This window comes from Poecilia latipinna, unplaced genomic scaffold (assembly GCF_001443285.1).
Source record: "Poecilia latipinna isolate Pla-1442-1.1 unplaced genomic scaffold, P_latipinna-1.0 Scaffold1290, whole genome shotgun sequence".
NCBI classification, from domain to species: Eukaryota; Metazoa; Chordata; class Actinopteri; order Cyprinodontiformes; family Poeciliidae; genus Poecilia; species Poecilia latipinna.
Window position 1 is genome coordinate 88708 of NW_015113906.1, and position 22737 is coordinate 111444.

At 40.6% G+C, this 22737-nt stretch overlaps 1 protein-coding gene across 1 annotated transcript; it reads right to left on the bottom strand.

Annotated features, from left to right (window-relative positions):
• Positions 1 to 578: 578 nt before the first annotated feature.
• Positions 579 to 22041, bottom strand: fbxl2 (F-box and leucine-rich repeat protein 2). Its single transcript, XM_015055022.1, has 14 exons — positions 21482 to 22041; positions 14913 to 14974; positions 8592 to 8646; positions 7389 to 7463; positions 7035 to 7129; positions 5667 to 5831; positions 5413 to 5539; positions 5098 to 5172; positions 4855 to 4985; positions 4654 to 4714; positions 3972 to 4016; positions 3320 to 3376; positions 2998 to 3210; positions 579 to 2113 (listed from the first exon to the last, which is right to left on the bottom strand). The coding sequence occupies exons 1-14, from the start codon at positions 21509 to 21511 to the stop codon at positions 2006 to 2008; spliced, it is 1299 nt and encodes a 432-aa protein (XP_014910508.1). The 5' UTR covers positions 21512 to 22041; the 3' UTR covers positions 579 to 2005.
• Positions 22042 to 22737: the final 696 nt, after the last annotated feature.

Below are 22737 nucleotides of genomic sequence, written 5' to 3' on the forward strand. Positions count from 1 at the left end.
TTTCTTAAACATAAAACTGTTAAAACTGTCAGAGGACATTAGTATAACAACCAGTCATGCCAGCTATGTATCCATCTAAATCTTAATCTTCCTTTTTCTTAATCTTTGATCCTTCCCACTGCCCTGCCTCTCTCCAAAGCCTTTAAGCACTTGGCACTAGACAGCATTTACCAGTTTTTAGTGTAGCATTATCTCACAGGCTGGTTTCATTTAGTTGGAAACATTTTAAGGGGCTCTATTTCCATCATGGCAAGACAAAGGTGAGATCCTGTTGATCTTAAGGCATACTAAGCAAATTAAACCAGCAATTTTAGGACTTTCCAGAAATCACATTTAACTTTGCTAGGTTTTGCATCTTCTGTAGTGACAACAGGAACTCTGTGTTAAATCTAATAAATTATTCTGGCAAATTTCCTCAGAAGTATAGGATTCCATTCTTAATAAATATTAATGCACTGCTTAGCAACTGTAAACAGCTGAAATGGAAAGATAAAAGCCAATTTATAACATCTTACAACAAAGGTAAAGTGACAGTTACATAGAACTATACTAGAGAGACTTTCAAATAAATAAATTTATGTGATTGTCAAAAAACTTGAGGTGCCTTTGCTCAGTCTCGAAGCCAATCCTTTAGCTCTCTTCGATTTCAGTTTTGAAGCAGTTCCACCTACCAAAGCCCTGATTGATATCCAGATACACACAGCAATAAATCTGAATACTGGACGTCACAGTCCCCTTAACTGTGTGCCACAGTCACATATGTGTAATAAACTACTCAGACTCACTCTGATCAGTAATGGGGACTGGAAACCTTCCGATGTAAACAGGTTAGCCTCTGCTGCTAACCTTAATCTGAAATGTAAACAAATGCTTCAGTGTCAAGTAGGAGATAGTTCACAGGGCTAACTGACAGGATTGGACCAGGGCCTACAAGCCAGCAGAACCACACAGGTCACAACTGAGGTCACTCTTTCCAGAAGCAGTGTAATAAAACGCTTTTTGACCCTCAGGGTCTTGTCATAAGTCCTTCTTGTTAAACAGCAACAGTTTTTACATTAAATAGACAAGCATATGTCTCTTTCTGAATAGACAGCCATGGACACTTACAATAAGCACTGGAAAACAAAAAAAAAAGGAGTTGCAGTTGTTTGGCCTTTTCCCCAGTTTTTGAGTGAGTTGCTGTGAAGCTCTTTTTTTGTGTGTGTGTTGCAAAACATTCTCTGTACAAACAAAATCAAAATCTGAACAAAAAGTTTCCCAGATGCACAAATAGGTCACATGTCCTGTTTTGTTGTACTTCCTGTTCGTCCCAAGTGTTCCACACTTCAGACTCGAGCTCGCTGTGACAGTACTTGCACAAGATCTGCATTTCAGCCACATCCCGGCTCTCGTCTCTCACAGAGCTGCAAGTCTGTTAGCTGAAGCAAAAAAGAATCACAGGATGGTCACGTAAAGGTAACGTGTGATCGGCCGAGATGATACTCTGGAGTTTGTAGCTTGTCCAGGATGGAGAGAACACCTCTTCTCTTTTTTTTTTTTCGTGTTTGAAAATGATGCATTTTGTTTTTTGATGTTCCACTGCAGTCTCTTGCACCGAAAGGTTGGATATCCGCGGTGCGTGATTCATTATGAAGCGGAGAACCTGTTTTTGTCTTTGGAGGATGAAGGAGAGAACAAGACAGAAATAAAGAAAGTCCATCCAATCATATCTCTTTCCTTCAACCTCTCCAAACCCCCCCGCCTCCCGTGCTGCTGCAGTGCCGACTGGTGAGCAGGAAGAGAGAGGAGGGGCGGTTTAAACCGATCAGGGATCAGTGGAGATCAGTCCATGTATTGATCTATGATCAGGAGCAGTGAGTGGGTCCAGCCCCTCCCCTCTCCTTCACCGCCTACCCTAGCCCCCCTCCCCCCAGTCCCTCCCTCCCACCCACCCACAACCCATTCGGAGCCCATATCAAAGCAGCAGGACCTGTAGACAGAGGTGCCCCCCTCTGGCTCTCCATTGTCAGAGGATGATGCAGCAACGGCACAGACGCTGGCCCCCTCCATGCACAGAGGGGGGAGGCGTTACTGGGGCAAAGTATGCGTGCACTTTGATATCCGGAAGCTGGGCCTGTGCAATAAAGAAATACATTTATTAGTTTGGTCACAAGTTTAAATCTACTTGTCATCAGCATAAATGTAATTTATTTGGAGCTTTTATTGTTGTATGTTGTCAGGTATGAACTTGGTAAGAGAAAATTAGCCCAATAGCAGTGGGAGTGCAAGTATGCATTTCATTCTGCATGTATACATTTTGACTTTGCGTGGAAGAAAATATCCATAACAGATTAAAATCTTGCAATGACAGACATGCCCATGATAACCAGTCTGAACGGTATTAGCAGAAAGAAGGAGCTTTACATAAGCTCACCTCTTATAATACCAACATGTTTTTACAGTGCTTTCTGTAATATTTCTACTGAGCAAGAACGATAATTAACACAGGATGAGACTTGGTTGCATAGACAAAACACCCAGAAAGGACATTAACTGAATGATGTTGAAACTTGTTTATCTTCTGAAGGAACTGTCAGGCCTAACGCCCATGTTTAGATTAAGTAAAATCTTCATGCAACAATATAGACCCATCAGTAAGTTAGCTGAAATGTTGACACATGTTAATAATTACCCCACTAAATTCAGATCTACAATTATGTTCATTCAGTTTGTCGAACTAAAGAAATTTGATTTGCCAGTTGAAATTCATGCAGTTTGCCATATTTACTTTTGTAAAAATGTTGCACTTTGTTGACTTTGAAAAACTATTTTCTGCTCAAAATTAGAAGCCATGTAAAAATCCTTCTCACCTAGAAAACAATGTTGAAAACAAACCAAGATTAATCTAATCAAAATCCCTAAAGTGTAAATAAACCGCACCCTTTTCACAATAAGAAAAGCAAAAAAAAACAAAAAAAAAAACATGCAAATGAACATCTCTTCGCTTGTGCCGCTCACCCTGATGCGCTTGATGCCAGCCCTGGTGACTTGCTGGCAGTCGTAGAGTTCGATCCGTTCCAGACGGTGGCAGCTCTTGAGGTGCTCCAGGGTCACGTCAGTGATGAGGGGACAGTTGTCCAGCTCCACCACCGTGAGGCGCTCCTGACCACAGGTGCTGTTGCTGAGAGCTCTGATGCCATCATCGGTGATCAGCTCACAGTGGGACAGGGACTGCCGGGGGGTGAGGAGGGCATGAGAGAACGGACGAAGACACGTTGATGCACAGCCAGGCTGAGAGGGTTCTGGCACAAATTCAGACAGTGCAGGTCTAAATGTTTACCAACGCTTGCAGCCGTGGGCAGTGGATCGACAGCTGAACCAAGGTGTTATCGGTCACCTGGGGGGGAGGACGAGCTTGATTAGAAAATGTCTTCACATGTCTCCACACAGCTTAGAGGCTGACATCTCAATGTGGAGTGATGCGCTGCATGATAATGTGTTGCAGCGAGTCTCTCTCTGTCCTGCTCGCTGCATTTAATAGTGATTCAAAGGGTATGCAACAAGAAAAAAAAAACGTTTATCCACATAGTCATACTGCTCCAGCCTGCTACAGTCTAACCTCTTCACAGAAGTAGGGGGTGAGCGAGAAAGGCCTTGAATTTTGACACAACATTTTGAGGAAGTATTTTGATAATGAAGAAGCCTAATTTAAATAGGCTTCTTCAGGACACCAGTTACTGAAAGAAGTGATATTTGTATCACTAAGTTGCACACAGCTGCATATTTATTGATGCTCTTGTGGAATGAGAGGATTAATGTATCAACAGCGGAGAAAATTATGAAAAAAAAAATAATATTTTTGTTCTGTGTTTTTATTCAACATCATTACATAAAACTTGTCAAGACAACAATAAATCAAAAATTCTTATGATGATAGAAAATTTTTCACGATAAATGATGAGCGATACGTTAAATGCCACATATTCACTTACCAGAATACATTCTTCTAAGTCCATTTTTTCAAGCTCATGACAGTTCTGTGGGGGAAAAAATGGATGGGTTGTTCAATTTAGAAATAGTAAGTGAAATAGATGGTTAGCTCAAGACCCTTCGCATTGATGTAAGACCCCGCCCCGGCGTCAACAATCAGCTGGAATGTGGATGACAGTTACTTATGGATGCAAAATGTATACATTATACTGTCAAGAAAAGGTTCAGGCAATGTTTTTAGCTATGAAGACAAAGTATGAGGAGGAAAAGTCATGAGCAGCAGACTCACAATAGTCCCATTGCAACTCATAAAAAAAAAAAAAAGAAAAACAGCTTGAGAGCGTTTGTGTGATCAGATCCGTGATCAGTAGAAAATATACCAACTTTGAATGTTGTGCAATTCCATTAAACAACGTTTGCACTCAGTAGTGCACAGTGTTCAACACTTAAAGCCCTCCTAACCTTCTGCTGATAATCTGACGAATCAGTGGTGTTCATTTTCCCCACAGAGGAGCTACAAGTAATGGGGGAGGGGCAGAAACCTACCATAAATGCAGGTAAATTCCACACATTGAGAATTAACCTCGTCCAGTAGTACTGTTGTCCAGAAGACCGTGAGTATGTCGTAATCTGATGTGAAAGGGATCGCTAAAGGAGTAACCAGTAAAAACTAATAAAACTCACCCGTGCAAGAACCGTGAACCCCACATCAGTAACAAGCGAACATCGGGCAGCCTCGAGGATTCTTGCAAAACAGAAAATAAAGCAAATATTTCCATTAAAGAAATCTGTGACCAGGAGGGGGTACTGGCACCAATCATGAGCTTCAAATTCAAATTTTATGCATTTAGATAAACCAGCTACGTTTAAAGTAATGTCACTTACTTGAGTTGAGGACAGTTAAGTCCCAGTGCAGTCAGAGAGGCGTCAGTGACATTACTGCAGCCAGATATGCAGAGGATCTGCAACTTGTGGCATCCCCGACACAAACTGACCAGGCCTTCATCTGTTATTTGCTGGTGGTGTCGGACAAAGAAAAACAAGTTAGAAGAACATTCAGTCACACAAACATTGCCCTCAGTTATCACTAATAGTTAGTCCATTCAATAAAAGAAATGATGGACTTACTGTGCAGGACTGCATATTGATGGTGGTCAGTTCAGGGCAGTGCTTCTGTAGGTGCTTCAGTGCGCCGTCGTCCAGCTGGTTTAGAGCAAAACACGTTGTTAGTGAGATCTATTTCTATTATTTAGCTGTGCAATGAAATACTTTCTTTTTTTTTTTTTTTAGAAAATTTGAGATTTTTTGCCAGAGGTTTACTCCCTTTTTTTCTAACACTCCATAATAGATATAACATTTTATAAAGGTAATTCACACAACTATATAATAATGCACTGCAAAAAGAAACAGTAGTAGTAAAACGAAATAAGTTGTGTGCTTTACCTGCGTGCAGCCTCTGAGGAAAAGTGCTCGTAAACCAGTGCAACCTCTAGCCAGGGCCTCAATGCCGTCACGCGTGATCTGGTCACACCACGACAGATTCAACATCTCCAGCATTCTGCAGCCGTCGCTGCACAACATCAACGTGAAAACAAAAAAGGTGTGAAAATCAAGGCGCTTTCACAAACAGCGTTTGCAAAACGTTTAAGTGTGTAAGACCTGCAGAGTTAAAAGCAGGGCTACGACCTCAGAAATACCTCAGGGCCTTGAGGGAGTGGTTGGTGACGGAGACGCAGGAGGTGAGATCCAGCTGCTTGAGCTTGGAGCAAAACTTGCTGAGGCTGAGGCAGGTGCTGTCTGTGATCTTGGTGCAGCCGTTCAGGTTCAGCACTTCGATGTTTCTACAGTTCTGAGCAAATGTCCTGGGAGGCAGGTGAAGCGTTAGAAAGGGAATTTCTCAAGAACCGTTTCATTTTTTTTTTAACTTAAAAGTCAGATCGTGGGAGTGCGTGAGGAGCCAATACAGTCTTATTTCATATGTTGCTCTTATTCGAAACCTTCAACCCTTAGCTACATATTGAACTTCTTCATAGTGCATTTAAAAAGGTTTTCATACCCTTTGAAAGCGCCTCGCACTTTGTTACAAACTAATGTATTTAATTGGGACTTTATGTGATACAGGAGAATAACTGAAAGCTTTAAGACTTTTTCTAACAAAAATCTGAAAAGTGTGCCATGCCTGATATTTCTGAATAAAATCCAGAGCAACTAGGAAAAGAAAATGTGTTTCTGAAGTTTTCAAAGATTTATAGAGCAAACGGGCTGAAGAGGGTTGTTTGTTCAGGTGGGACCCATACTGAACTTTTTGTGACCCTCGTCTGAAAGGCCATCCTAATGGCAAAACAGGCCGGTGGCTGCTTTTCTTCAGCAGGGAGAGCACAGCTGGCTAGATTTTATGTGACTAGAGTCAAAAATAAAGTGCATATTCACAAATTTCATTGTCCAGATCTAGATTCCAATTGAAAATCTGTGTCAAAACTAACATTTACAATGTTGAAAACAATCTGAGCCATTTTGTAAAGAACAATGGGCAAAGATTTCAGTCTCTGAATGTCAAAAGCTGGTGGAGACATACCCAAAAAGACTAACAGCTGTACAAAGATGAACCACATTTTTTCCTTCTTATTTATAAAATACTTGGAAGATATTCTTTTGTTGATCTGCCACGTATAAAGTCTCAACAGTCCTACAATTACATGACGAATAAATGAAATGCATGGCAAAATATGTGAGCAAATTAGAAAGAGCTCAAGGAGTAGGAACATTTTTGTAAACCTGCTTTTTATAGAAGCAACAGAGCCCTTCATACAAAAGAAGTGTATAACAAGAGGTTGTTTTTCCTTCTTCTTTTTGAGTGGGTACAAAGTAAACTAGGATGAAACGTAAATAAACGAGCTCCAGGGAATGAAGAAGTACAAGCTGCTTAAACTTATAATCACAGAGGCAATAGCAGCAAGTAAACAAACCAACAAGAGAATGAGTTTTTCTTTTATTGAAAAAAAGATCAAAGCTGAAGTGCACTCATCTAATCAGTGTGTGCCATGGAGAGACAATGGGAATCTCACTTCATAGAAGCATCTCCAACGCTCAGGCAGCCCCTGAGGCTAAGCTGCCTCAGGAAGCCTCCACAACGCTTCGAAATGTTTTCTACCACCCGACCCTGAGGGACACAAGGCCAAACAGAGAGAGAGAGAGCGAGAGCGAGAGCGAGAGCGAGAGCGAGAGAGAGAGAGAGAGAAATGTGAGTGGGCAACAGGACAGTGGATCAGCTGAGACGTCACAGTCCACACCAAAGCCTACTGACCCAGCACTAAGCCTTCAGCTGGATAATGCTGCTCAGCCAACGTTCACATTTACACATGCAGCGAATACATTACTGTCCACTTTATCGCCTTCGCCATCAGAAGCACGGGACTCACTTCTATGTCAGTCTGGAAGTTGAACAAGTCGATCTTCTGCCAGTTGCTGCCATCTAGAGCCAGGACGTTCCACGCCTGAGAGGGGCACACCAGAAACGGACGGGGAAGCGGGTCAGACAGAGGTGGAGAGGGACGAATGGCATTTCCTGTAGCACGAGGGAAGCTGGTAGAGAGCCAGCCTCATGGCGAACTCATGAAACTCAGCATCAATACGTTAAAGACAATTTCCTAATAATCTTTAGAAATGTGAATACTTCCATTCCTTTAATGGTCAGTTTTACTCCCATATGGCCAAAGCAAATGACTATAAACAGCATTTTTTTTTAAATAAACTTGATAATTAAAATATGATAAGCTTAATATGGGAAATAAGCTAAAATGAAATTGCAATAATAAAAAATATATAATTTTTTATGTATAGAGCAATCAAAATTATTACCATTTAATTAGCAAAAGTTATTTAAGATTAAATCCAATTTGTGTACCTAAAAACATAATGTATATACATTTACACTATCTATGAAACAGACATCAATGATAAATTGAAAGTACTTTAAGAAAATTTATCTAGAATGTCCAAAAACACTTTAATAACTGGTATTCATTTGTGATCTATGCAACTTTTTCTAATTTTAGTTCTTCAGTAAATATATCTCCAAACTCTGGGAAGGTCATTCTAAAAGTGCAGATGATGTTAATAATTCTTTACCAACTCTGACAAGATATCCAATACGATGAATAATTTAACCAAAATCAGTCCAAATAAGAATAAAAAAGAAGTAGGTTGGGATGAAAAGGCAGCCTAAAAATGGAGGTGTTGAGAAAATTATATAGTTTTCTCTGAGTCAGGTTACTTTGTCACTTTGAGATCAGCAGTAAAAGCAAAGAGGACTGACTTCGAATGTTACAAGAAAAACACCAGGAGCTCCAGAAAAAGAAACGTATCCCTGTGCAGAACTGAACTTCAGTGTTTTTGTTTTTAAATAGATGATTCAATTCTAAACAGCTTTATGTTTTTAGTCCACTATGGCACTGTTAATTTGCTTCAGGCCAGCAGAGGGCACTTCATTATTAACACTGAAAGGAAATTCAAGACTGGTCAAAGAGTTTAAATCGGATCTAGGATGTCATTTAAAAGATATTTGCTGGAATCAGAAGTGCTAGTGGGTACATTTGCATAAAGTTTTGAAAGATTGTGCTTACCTTTGACACCTGTGCACATCTGCAGAGTGTAACCACGTCTAAATAGGAAAATATTCTGCAAAGAGAAACAAAAACTTTATCTTAATTTTGACAATTTTCACAGCTATTGCTATGGTTAGATGCATTTTCTCTTCTGTATCGTTAAACTCTTGTCTTCTTCTTTTTTAAATCCTCTCTAGTGGTGCATTTTCTTCAGCTGACACATTTACTGGCAACATAATCACAGCTAGGTCTTGATGTATGAATTTTTATAACAATTTCATAAAATGAAAGATTTCAAAGGATAGAAATAAACAAAAAAGAACAATTAAACTCGCTTTGTCCTCCATTGTATCGATGACATCACATGAGGCACAAGAATCAAGAGTTGATCAGCAGTCATTACAAAACAATATGGCAAGTGAACAACTCTGATTAGTCTCCTTAAGCCTCTCGTGATGTCACCAGAGGAACTGGCATCTGGAAGCTTAGATTTAATCTTGAATAAATCATATTTTACAATATAAGAACAACAGAAATAAGACATGTTCCGTAGATACTAGTTTGACTTATTTTAGTCTGATAAGTGGCTTTAAAATAAGGGGTAATCTGTTAGTTTGGCAGCAGGAGAGCCCAACATTGAGGCGGTGTTTGAGCTGAGGGCCGGTCATCCACAAAGGGCCGCATGCAGCCGGGCTACTGGGTCAGCTCAATCCATTAATCTGCCAATGAGTAATCTCTGGCACTCAGACATCCAAAACGTACAGTACATGCAAATACATAAGGATCCAAATGAGCCCAAAAACACGAACATGAACGCGTTTGCCGTCCCAGTTGCCGGTAATGAAACTACTTGTTTCGTCTCATAGAAGCTGTTTTAAAGGACGGATGTATAGAAAATATAGATTTAAAAGATTGTCACGGTGCCAAGGTTTAAAGTACAGCTGTCGTGTGAATGTCCTTTTAACACGAGCTGTCCATTGTTTTCCTCTCTTTACCCAGACAGAGGCTGTGTTGTGTTCTGAGGCGTGTTGGGTCGGGACATGTTCAGACATGTCCGTGTAATCTATACCAGAGTTTTTCTGTCAGCAAAGTAGGACCACACAAACAGTATAACATTGCTCCCAGTTCGCAGACAGCACATGCACACTTCCACACACACACACACACACACACACACACACACACACACCACTGTACAGGAACACAGAATCAGTCATCACTGCGGCTGACCAATCACGTTCCCACTCATCGATCCCATTTCTAATAACTGGTTAATGGCCATGATACTGATTATTGATAGACTGTCTGTTTTAATCAAGCACAATCTAACTTTCTATTAAAGTGTGTCAGAGAGGCTTTTTACCACCCGCAGAATTCAGTTTATAAACACTCAAATGAAAATCAATCAGATGCACAGAAAATTGTTTGTTGTCCCAGCCATTCTAAGACGTGCGAACTACTAAGCATTTATGTGAAATTTCAGATTATCTCAGAATTAATCCAGCAATCAGTCCGACATATTGAAGTATGCGACTGCAGAGATGCACAATACTTCAGCTGCAGTTGTCATCACATCATCAGTTTGCAACAGATGATTTTATTTTATACTATAATTCAAATATAACATGTAACTGGCATGTGTGTCAAACTCAAGGCTCGGGGGCCACACCTGGTCCACCATAGCTTTTTATGTGGCCCGCTAGCCTCTAAAGGGACACATAAATGGAACCGACAAGGTAACAGTGTTTAAATATTATTTTACCAGTCAATATAAATCAGTTTTACATAAATTAGTTCCTCCAGTTTCTTGTGAATTATCAAGGAAATTTATGCAAAATCAACAAATCCCTGCCCTTTTTTCTGCTAATCCATAAGTGTGAGTTTATTGCAGATTTTTTGCAAAAATGGTTAAAATCATGGGCTCCAAGTGTTGGTTTACTCCCACCTTCCAGGTGGCAATATTTTTTACTTCTACTAAACAGCTGCATCAGCCTTATCTAATGTTGAGTTATAATCCATAATGATACGGAGAGTAATAAAAAGTCACATTTACCATCATAGAGAAGTGCAAATATTTCTAAATTACTACTGCAAACACTTTTTTATTGCAAAAGAAAAATCACAAAATCATGGAGCAACTGAAAAGATGTTCAATATTATGCAATTTTAACAATTCATTTCTATTTTAACAGTTTGACAGGTTTTATCAATACATTCTGGCACCACTGGCCCTTTAAGAACATTCATGATCTTGATTTGGCCCAAAAGGAAAATTAATTTGACACCTCTGGTGTAAATCTGATAGCATGTTTAGGGAGTTAAATTGATTTTTGACTTGCTTTTATGGCCACTTGTTTGACATTATGGTGCATCATGCGATTATAAAGATAAAAAAAAAAAACATGGCTGAAAAATGTGCATAAAACAGAACCAATACTGTTGCAACTTTCAGAAGTTAAATGGCAATTTTATGTTGCGCAGACTTCAACAAAATGCGAAAAATGTCAGCAGTTATACTGCATTGTGTGACAGTTACAATTTCATAAAGAAGACAAGGCAGAAAAGGGGAGAAGTCAAAAACACAGCACAGCTAAACTCAGAGACATAACACCCTGACATCTTTAATAATGGCTTTTCCACCTGAATACACATGAGAAAGCACTAATCCAGAGACTCAATGCGAGAAATAAGCTAATAGTCTTTGATTGCCCTGTCAAATCCTTCCCTTTTTCTCCAGACAGGATCTTAATAGTGTACAGTCCTATTTGATGAAAAAATGAACACCTGACCCTTGAAGCGTGGCAAGATAAGAGCTGGTCCAGCTTTCGGCACAGTTTGAGGCTGGTTGCCACAGTAACAGCTCAGACATAAATTTGGGTGCTGCTGGTGGGGAGCCTGCTGAGTCAGCCCTTCTGCGTAAGGAGACCCTGAACGGCTCTGAACTCTCTCCGTCAGACGTAGTTCTTGTATATCACAGCTGTTTTTCACAGTTTATACGCGCAGCGAGCCGGCCTACATAACAGCTGCTTATCATGCACCAGCTGAGAGGCAGAGGGACAAGAAAACAAAGCAGAGAACTCAGGAACATCCACAGAGATAGGTTACGCACGAGCACAAACGCCAAAAACAAGAGCAATTATTCAGATCGACAAACTCGTATGAAATTTTGGCACCACAAAAATACAGCGCATGAATGACATGCTACAAACAGAGTGTTTGTCATGAAGCGGCAGACTAATAAACCTCCCCTAACCTTAGCAGAGAGTTTTAATTCAGACCTGCAGCTGTCTTTATTAAATGATAGCCTGAAAACTGCAAGCTATTATCATAATCAAATTATTACCCAAGCCAATATTCAGGAGAAAGTACCCAATGTTCTGTGAAGACGTTGTTCCTCATATCATGAATATTGGGTTTTGCAATGCTGACTGAAAAATAAAAGAAATCTCGAGTCACTGTTTTAAGGACAAAACAAAACAAAAAAACGCTGATTAAATAAGAATCTTGTGTTTCCTAACAAATGCTTACCGATGATTAAAAACCTCCAGCCCTCTGATTTAATTAGCATGAGGTGAGTTACAGTCCCTGGTTCATTATCCTGTTGATCTTGAATATGACACCCCTCGTGACGCTAAAAAGTGGAGTTATCCAGTCCAGGTTTATTTACGTGCACAGTAAATAAACCTGGACTGAAGGACAAATCAATCTAAAACCACTTTTAATATTCTGTACAACCTTTCCTTTTATAATTTTGGCTTTCAGTCTTCTTTCTTTTGAGTTTATTAGCATGTCGCATAGAATAGAGTAGGTAGAATTCAACTTTATTGTCATTGCACACGTCACAAGTACAAATTAACGAAATGCAGTTTTCCATCCATGTTTTTCTTTGTTCGTTTGATAATTCGATGCGTCTACCTGATGAGAGTCGGAGGTTTCCTTGCTAGAACTTTCTTCTGGTAGAGCCAGTCTCTATTTGACTTCCCTTAAATCAGTCCCATCAGAAGTAACTCTTTGTGTTCTTCTTGTGGTTAATAGTGCTGCTTTTGTGTGAAATGCAATCTCTAAAACTGTGACATAAAAGTTTTAGTTTAGTTTAAATAGACCATCACTTTTCGCCCACAAGGAATTAACGGGCTTCTGAAATCCCAGTGAATCAAGCTTCTAATATAATTAATAACCGAGTTTCACTAGATTATTTCCGTTTTTTTTGTTTTTGTTTTTTTTTTACAGACTGTTTGGGATTTGACCGAATAATTTTCCAGATGTATTCTTCCCTCTACAAGTGAAGATATTACCAAAGCAGAAGCACAAAACCAAAGTGTTGAGCATGCTAACCGGCTGCATACTTCACAGCTTGAACAATGTTTTAATGAGACTACTCCTTCATGTCATTCAAAAATGCTTTTGTCCTTTGAAGCTAAAACATTCAGCAGGGCCACACTCGCACATCACTGGTATGAATGTCATAGCCCTTTAAGGAATTTGGAGCATTTGAACCCTTGTTTTGTTTACAGAGTGGAACTATGATAAAACAAACAACTTCAATGGATTCAAAAACATGGAATCTGGCGTGCAAGAATTAATAGCATGTGGATACACGCCCTCTTAATTGGACAGACGTCCCTTAAATTACGCATCATTAAACATCCTGTTGGGTCGTTGTTTTAACAATGTGATCCAAGCTGTCACCCTCAAAGAGAGGAAAGCTGGTTAGAATAATAGGAAACAACAAAGGAACCACTAAGGCGCAAGCCTCTCATAAAGTGGAAGACACTCCAGCGCCAGAGTCCACAGTAACAAAATAAACACCTTCAAGCTCAACTCAAAATTTTCCTCAATCGATATGGACAAGTTGTTTTGGCCCTTAAGGGGCGGTATTCTGTACGTCAGTTGTCTCAAACGCCTTTCCTAAAGGGCTGCCGTCTTTCAAATTTTAGATGTCTTTCTGTTGCAGCACACCTGGCTCCAGTACCAGCTCATTCACATGCAGTCATACAGCTCAACTGCATGCTAGTAAGGCAGTTTTGCCATTTAATTTAAGTTTGTAGGACAAGGGCCGCATCTACAAGTTACAAAATCTCGAGAACTGCAGTTTGAGACAACTACTGTACATTTTAGATATCTTCCTGCTGGAAAACACCTAAAAACAGATGGATTTGTCATTATTAGGCTCCTGCAAAAAGACCCTCAAAACACTAGATCCTAGCCCTCAACGACTTGTATTGTCCAGTTTTGCTACATGTTTTATGAAAGCTCAAAAGGACAAAATTTGAGATTTCTTTCCTCAGTGTCGTAATCAAAACAATCTGGTAGTCTGTACATATGCTGGGTTCACTGATGCTGATCCTGCTCATGTTTTGTCATATTCCTAGCAAGAAAAGGGACTAATGGTAATTTTTTACTTCATCGCCACAAGTCAGATGATTAAAGTATAAAGCTTAGCTTATGCTATAAGCAGACTGTTGATCTTAAATAAAAATTAAACATTAAATCTTACATTTTAAGTCTGATAACTTTTTTATTTTCATCATATAAGAAACCATTTCAAGCTACTGTAGAAACTGTTTTAAGCACACGGACAACATGATGTCTTTCACCGAAAAACAAAATTATAAAGGGATAAAAAAATAAAAAAAGAAGCTCCATCTAAACCACAATCCATGGTTTACAAACCAGATTTACTGCTGTCACAATAAGTCCCCCTCACAGCTGATGTTGTGCAACTGTCTCGATATGACACATGTGACAGCGGGTCATGTGTTGCAGCTGGAAAGCGCATTCTACCCTGCCGGACCAGCGAAAGTGTGATGGTGCTAATGGGTGGACTGGTAGCCTCTTTGGAGTGCAGATGGAGCAGCAGGAACACAGCACTGCGGAATTCCCCACAAGCTAAGACAAACTATTTATAGCACACACTCTCTCTCTCTTACACACACACACAGATATACAGCTTACACAGGCCTCAGGAGTGTTTCACGCATGCACACGCAATCTAGCATCGCTCAAGCACAGAAATAACATCATGTATCAGAGGAGGTACCTGCAGCCGTGCCTCTTTCCAAGACATAAGCTAACTCATACAAATCAGCCTGGGAAGATGAGCATGTGTGAGGCCACGCATAATGCCAGATTTATAGAGCGTGTGCAGCTGGCGTGTAACAAAATATTGGTCTGTGGGTCACACATTTAAACATGTCAAGGAAAGGGGCTGATATACAATCACACAGGCTAACGGCTGATTCAGCTAATGAATAACCCCGACCTAAGACTTCAGTCAAGGGCGATTTGTGTCGTGTCGTGGGTGAGAGACTGCGTTACTGCTTGCGTTTTCAGCCCTACCTGAGAAGAAGCTCTTTGGGGAGCTTCTTGTTAATTGGCGCTTCATCGCTGGTCGAGAACACCTGCAGAGACACAAGATAAATAGCAATAATGGCGAGAGGATTGTAAGTTTAACAAGCTCGTAAAAACATGACAGAATCCGTGTCCTGCGAGCGTAATAACCGGGCGGCAAGCGGAACCGTTTAAAAGGTTTCATTTATGTCAAACAAGAGCAGAAATAGAGCCCTACAACTTGTTCACATTAGTCATCCAAAACTGAACTAACACATCTTTAATTTATACTAATAAACACACAAGAGGACACATTTGGCTTCTTGTGTCCTCCTCCCTGCAACATTATAATTCTGTCAGGCTGGTCAGCTTGTTGGCATGCTTATCTCAATTAGCCTACTCGCTGGATGTCTGGCCATCTGCTGAGCGGCACACACATACACACGTATGCTTAGGCACACTCGTAGGTTATTAAAGCCAGACCGTTCTGGGTGAAGAACAGTTTCAGGACGTTCCCAATCGAGCCGGGCTATGAATTCAGATTAGGGCAAACGCCCGCAATCACACAGCCTCTGCAGGCACACGCACATCCTGTCAGTGACACGTTTGGATCCTAAAGGAGTCAGTGAGTGTATCTAATGTGGAGGACTCCCTGCTGTGTCACATGCAAACAGGAAAACAAAGGGAAGGGGAGTGATCGCTGTGCAGGATGAGCAGACATGACCTCTTTGAAACAGAAAGCAGTCAAAAAGAGCAAAGAGATGACTAAAAGGAGGAAGTAAAGATCAGAAGACGGAAACTGAATTACAGTGAAGAAAATAAAAATAGAGATCATTTGTTAAAAACCACAATGTAAAAGAAGAACCGGGAGACAAATGAGGAGGCAAAGGTTAAGAGTTTGAGAGGTCGAAGAGACAAAAGAGAGGGAGTTTTTCAAACCAGTTAACCAAACTGGTTTGAATGTTAACGGCTCTGCTATGGTAACAGTGAAATGGACAAAGAGGCTTGAAATGTGGAAGCGCACTTAAGGCGTTTCATTACAGCTCACACCTCTGCAACTCCATAAAGCTCTGTCGCATTTTTTATGACTAAAATACATCATTATATTGAATTTAAGCATCAACCACTGCAGTGTGTCAGTTTAAAGCCTTTTAGATCTCTTCAAGCTCCTCCCTTGTAGAAAACGTAGCTTGCCATTATGGTGTTAAAAGTCTTTAGTTTAATTTGACTGGAAAAAACTGGAATGGCAGAAATGTTCCTAAACCTTGATGTTTTTTAAACATTTAGTCAGGAGAAAGGGGAAAAAAAATATACAAAAGTGTTTCTTTTCAGGGTTTTGTGACAGACCAAAACAAAGTATCACATAGCTGAAGTGGAAAGAAAATTGTACACAGTTTTTAAAGGTTCTTGCCAAAAGAAAAATCAGACAAAAGTGAAATGTATTCGGTACATTTCCTCGGTCACCCCTGAATAAAACTGCAGCCAAATGCAACTTTTAGGTGTCACATAATTAATAATTAAGGTCCAACGACGTGGACAGGAACACAGCAGGCAGGTATGTGAGAAACTTGTGGAGAAGTTTGAAGCGGTGTTGTGTTATAAAACAATATTCCAAACTTCAACACTTTACTGTCCGAATTCACATATATGACAACAAAAACAAAAGTAGGTGATTTTTGGCTGGAAAGCCGAGGCTATTCATATTAAATTAACTGGAATATAACCCATATAAAACTTAAGAATGATGCAAAGTCATTAATAAAATGAGTAATTAAATTAAATATCAAGTATCTAGATTACTTTATTGATGCCACCATTGCTAAAACATGGCTTTAACAATCAATTACAACATGTGTCTGTACAATCACTGCACAGGTGGTTTGAGGTGTTGAGTACTACTCTATCAAATGTCTGAACATGAGAAGAAAGTAGAAAAACTGCCTAATCCGTCCACCTAAAGCTGACGGCAAGGTGAGCGTTAATTAAACAACCAGCCAAGAGACCCACAGTAACTCTGAACAAGCTGCCAAGAGCCACAACTCAGATGGGAGACTCTAATATAATTTTGCACCCCAAAAGTCTGTACTCTATCAAATAGTTGGAAGAAGAAAACCACTGCTGAAAGAAAGCTTTCACATACCCTATTTTAAGGCCTCCACAAGCCATGTAGGGGGAAACAGCAAAACGGCAAATATGTGGAAGAAGGAGTATTCTGGGCGGATAAGACCAAAATTGATTTTTTTTTTCTCCCCCATCTACATCTAAAAACAAACATTGTACATCGCCATAAACACGCCATCTTTTCAGGAGCTGGCTGGAGTTTATGAGAAAAATAGATGGATATAGAGGCAGTCGTGTAAGAAAAACTGCAAAAATACTAGAGACAAGCAAAGAGGCTCCAGCAGAAAAACGACCTCAAACATCAAGCCAGCGCTAGAATGGAGGAGTTTACCATGATTGAGGATCTGTGGCAAGACCTGAAAATTGATATTCAAAAAGGCTCTTCATCCAGACTGACTAATCTTGAACTATTTTGGAAAAGAGGAGTAGGTGAGTACACTCATTTTGCAAAAACGAGTGTCTATGATGTAAAAAATATTTGAAAACCCATGCACCACTTTCCTTCCACTTGGAGAATGTGCGCCAGTTTGTTTTAGCCCAATAAAACACATTGAGATCTGTGAAGGACACCGCACATCACTTTTTGCAGTTGGTCTCGAAATGTTTTCAACAGCCCAAAAATCCTCCAGTGGAGACGATAAACGGAGCACACACACACAAGTCTAAGGTGTTAACACCCTAAGGTGTTACAGATGACACATTTCAAAATAGAAGCTGGAACCTTCACGATGGAGAGGATACTCTAAAATCTTTCAGGAATTGAAAGTCCCAAAAAGCACAGAGCCCGTCGAAACGTTTTGTAAAACGGGAAAGCAAAAGCAGAATGGTCCTTTAAAGGTCTAAATAATGAGATCCAGAGGTCCTTAGTGGAAAATGAGTCAGACTTTTATGACACAGTTGCAAGACAAAAGTCATAAGATGATTAAAGGTTCATGACAGCCTGCTGAGAGGAAGCAAATCGCCTTCTGAACAACTCTTAGTGTAGTTAGGAGCAAACTCCCATTGTCAGATTAAATAAAGATTAAACGATACGATCCCGTTTCCTCCAGCATCTGCCAAGGGAAATGGGTTGCTCAGAACCACCTTATAATTACTATCTTTGCCGTCTGAAACGGTGATGGCAGCATCCTGCTGTGGAGATAATTTTCTGTGGTGGGTCAGAACAGAAGTGAAAAATACAGGAGGAAAAATTGAGCTCTCTGGCTGCAGGGTAAGGGTACTAATCCGACAAAACAACAAGGCAGGGATTCAGCTTTTTGGGGAAACTTCAGCAGTGATCCAACCTTATTCTGGAACGCCGCAGTACTAAGGTGCAAAAAGATGCATGCTGCCACATATATTTTCAGTAAACAACTCTACAAGTATTTTATAATCTAAAGAAGAAATCATGTTGCCACTGCTGCAAGTGTTTTACCTAAATGCTCCAAACACAAAAGTAAAGTCCTGAAACTGTCAGCAGATTCAGGATAAAATGTTTAAAAAAAAGACTCGAGCTAAGACTACCTCTGAAGTACGTCACTTATCTTTTACTTCAGCTTAGAAACTGAACATTTTATTTTATTTGTATACAACTAGTTCGCAACAAATGACCTCTAAAAGCACTTAAACTAAAAAGATCCCATTTATGCACAGAAATGCACTGTAAAGTCAGTCCAGTCATGTAGAAAGGTTCAAATTGACAGAAAACTTTGCAGATAATTTCAGTTTATTATGACAATAGATAAAATATTTCCATCTAATGAAATGCTGAGACTCTAGCTTTGCAGCAGTCCCTCACACTGAGCACACACCAGTGGAGAGGAAAGGCCACATACACTAAACAACAAGATAAGCAAAGAATTAGTCAATTTACAGGCCTAAACAAGAAAATAATTCCTTCCTTGCAATTAGTCTCAATTTCAACTTGTTTAAAAGCAAATTCCTAAAATAAAACCAAGGAGAAACACAGAAAATCACAATGAATCAATGGACAAAAGAAACTTGATTACGAGTTTTGGATGGAGACTTTAAAATCTGCATTGTAAGTTGATTCTGGAGCAGATAAACCTCAGCAACTGGCTCTTTTATTTATTATAACAGCAGTGCAGCCTCCCTACCCAGAAAGGTGGCATTCCTGTTCCTAGAGAGCTTGCAGCGAACTTGGACAGCCTGAAATTTTCTTCTACCAAATAAAAACTGCTTTAAAGAAATTACAGTTGTACTACGTCAATAATGGAGCCTTTTTGTAAAACCCGACTACAAAATATCTCGGGTGTCTAACAGTCAGCTATTTAGCCCGATCTTTCCTCGGCAGCCTAGTTTATTTGTTTTGTTCCACAATACACTGGTTTTCATGCAAGAACACCAACACGTCCTGTTCTGATCCACTCACACTAAGTATGTGAGCACACCCAACTGAGAAAGTCAAGTACCGTCAAGTCAAACCCTAAAGAATCTCAGCAATGTGTTAACAGCACATCAGATAAACCGTGCTCAGCGCCCGTCGGACTGGGTGATATTAGGCCTGAATCTGCTGCGAAGTCAAATGTTGAGAGTCCAAAGTGTTTTTTGCAGGCCTGTTAGGAATAAAAGCTTGTGTTTTGACCTGCTTCCCTGTAACAGTGGATTTTGTGTGGGGAACTAAAAAAAAAAAAAAAAAAAAAAAAAAAAAAAGTGTGTTTAATGAAGCATATCATGGAGCCATTGTTCTTAAAGTCTGCAACCAGCCGTGGATTTAACAAAGGAGTTTGTAAACTAGTTTAAAGACACCATTCGACTTCACACTGACATGTGCTTGGCTGTGACGGCTCCGCTGTCACGGCTTATTTACAGCAGACAGTGCCGAGACTGTAAATATCACTCATAACATACTGAACCGAGATCAATGCTGATCAGGCCCAGAGTTTCCGTAAAAACTCTCCCTTATCCGTCTAGCTTTTATGCTAACAGAGCTAGTCGCATTGTAGCCTTGCAGCGTGAAGGTCCTGGGTTCAAATCTCAGGCTGGGATCTTTCTGCATGTAGTTACATGTTCTCCACATTAACTGTAGGTTTAGACAATGGATGGATGTATAAACTGTGGAGGAAAAAAGTTTTATATTTGTCTGACTTATTCAGTCAGGTGATCATGCTTTTCAGTGCAGACTTGTTAGAGTTATTAAAAATAAAGAGTCAAACTGAACTGATTGTGGTTTCAAGCAACAAAAAAAAGAACAATTTGGCAAATATTTGAGATTGATTTACTGTAAAACTGATTAAACTAGAAGTCTGTTTAATGCTGCATTCACACCGGCTCCGTTTAGTCCGCTTTAGTAGTGCTCTAGACTGTTTACCTCGAAAATCTTGCTTGTTTTGGGAGGTGTGAATGTGTAACCAAACTCTGATGTAAACCAAAAAAAAAGTGAACTCTGGTGCAAACTCAAACTCTACCTACAAACTTAGGTCTCAGTTCGCTTGAAATGAACTCTGGCACAGTTCGAATCCATATGTGAATGCCAAGTGGACCGGAGTCTGCTCCAAATGTAGGAAGCGGACTGTAGCGCAGAGCTTTCTGGGTAAATACAACCAAAACAAACGCTAGCAGGAGAAATGCCTCCTGGTTTTTTGCCAAACACACAAGAGAAATCCTACAACCACTAAAATCTGGCACCACTCTATTTTTGTTTTCATTGCGCGAGGAAATGCCTTTGTGCTCAGTGTCTTCGTCATTTCCTTAAGTAGTTCTTGGTGCAGCGCCATCATAGGTGGTAAGCAGGTTTTTCAACGTGTTTCGTTTGTTAACACACTGTGCAAAGTAAAATCAAGCCTCACAAGCTGAAAATGTAACCGGTGTTGTCACTTTAGTCCCCAATCAAACCGAGTCTACTGGTCTATCAGGTGTGAAATCACCCTAACAGGTTTTTAGAAATCCAAATTAAACCTCAAATTTAAATGAAGTTTATATTTGTTTAAATAATCTATAATACGTGAGAAATGAAGAGCTCTTGGGGGCCCCCTGTTGGCCTCAGGGGATCAAAAGCAGCAGCTTAGTTTGCTCATACCTTGGGCAGGCTCAGGCCCTCATGTGTAGTATGTCTTTTTTCTGGGAGGGGGTAGGGGGCCATTGGGGTAATCCAGCCCGTGTCTTCTGCCCTATCGGAGTGAAAACTAAACAAACGCTGCAGCCCACTCTGAAAGCCTGTAACCTCAGGCGACAGACCCTGATATATTGACTGTACACTCAGCCACAGCCCTGCTGTCTGTCCAGCAGTCCCCAGCTCCGTGTTTTCACTGTCTGCTGCTGGTGCGGGAGGACAACAACAAGATTTCGGATTACCCTTGACCAACAAAACGCCTCAGCTCCTGACTGCGTGTACAAATTAGGAGAATAGCCCCACGCACACACTCGCACACACTCAAACACAGTTTGCTTATACAAGACTCCCTACTGGAGACAAACAGTTTAACCGCTGGTGGTCCACTCCCTCCCTGTGTCATTACCTCGAACCGGCTCTTGGTGATACCGTTCATGTCTGCGGCGGCACCTTCCTGCTACAGACAGAACCAGTGGAGCCGCTTCTACGGCCGATTTTGTCGCCGTTTTATTTTTGGGAGCGTAGGAGCCGAGCTGAAGCTGGGTCTTCACAACCTCCTCCTCCTCCTTCTCCTCCCCCCAGCCGCCAGCGAGGCTCCTGTCTCCGGGTCAGTGAGGAGGCGGCAGCGGTGGTGGTAGCGAGGCGAGGTGTGGGTCCGGAGAGGCCTGCGGTACCGTGAACGCTCGCTGTCTCGGAGAGCGAACGGCTCCCCAGCACGTCTCATCACAGGGCTACCAAAATAACAATAATAACATGGACGGTTCTGTCAAGTGACTTCACTTCCGCCTCTCCCTTCATCATCGCGTACCAGAACCAGTCAGCTGCGCCCGCCGAAACCGTAAAAAAACACTCGGTGAATGGGAGATTAACGCTCGTCGCTAACGCCTCATCTTTCTCACGTCGAGCTCCGTTACGGCGGAAGACACGAGCGCTTTCCTCGCTCTTTTCTGTTTACTTGCGGGGGGGAAAGGGGAGGGGCAACGTGACGTCATTGATGCGGGGAAAAGCACGCGTGGTCGATTTGTTTTGATTGTGAGGTCCTCCGGGGCCTGTTTCTTCTCAGCAATAAGGTACACGGGACGAAAGTTGGGCGTAGCATAAACTGTCTGAGGGGAAAAGCAGTGATGAATTTATGCTTGTTTCATTTCTGGAGACATCCAGCTCCAAACTGTTTTTTAAGTCTGAAAAAGAAAATGACCACAAGTCCATGAGTGCAGTCGAAAGACAAAATTAACCCTATTAAATTCCCTTAAACGCACAGGTAATTTTTTGTTTTCCATTGTAAAACTGTTTCCTCGCAGTCAAAACGAATATTGAATATTACCTCGAGGAAAGTTGGAGTTGTCTTAGAAACAAGACAATTATATTCGTTGTTTTATACTTTACAGCCATAAAAAAACAAATAACTGTGGCTTTTATCTCATTTTTGCCCTGAGAGAGTTAAACTTCAATTTTTACTTGTTTTTGTAAGATTTTATGTGTAAGATCGCCACAAAAAATGAGCTGAATGGAAATCCTACTTTCAATATTATTTTACATACAAATGTGAAACTGTCCTGTGCATATGTATTTAATTTGATACCCTTAAATAAATCTAAAGCTTATTGTTTTCAGAGGTTAGTAAACAAACATCATAAAGACCAAGGAATACACTGGTGCATG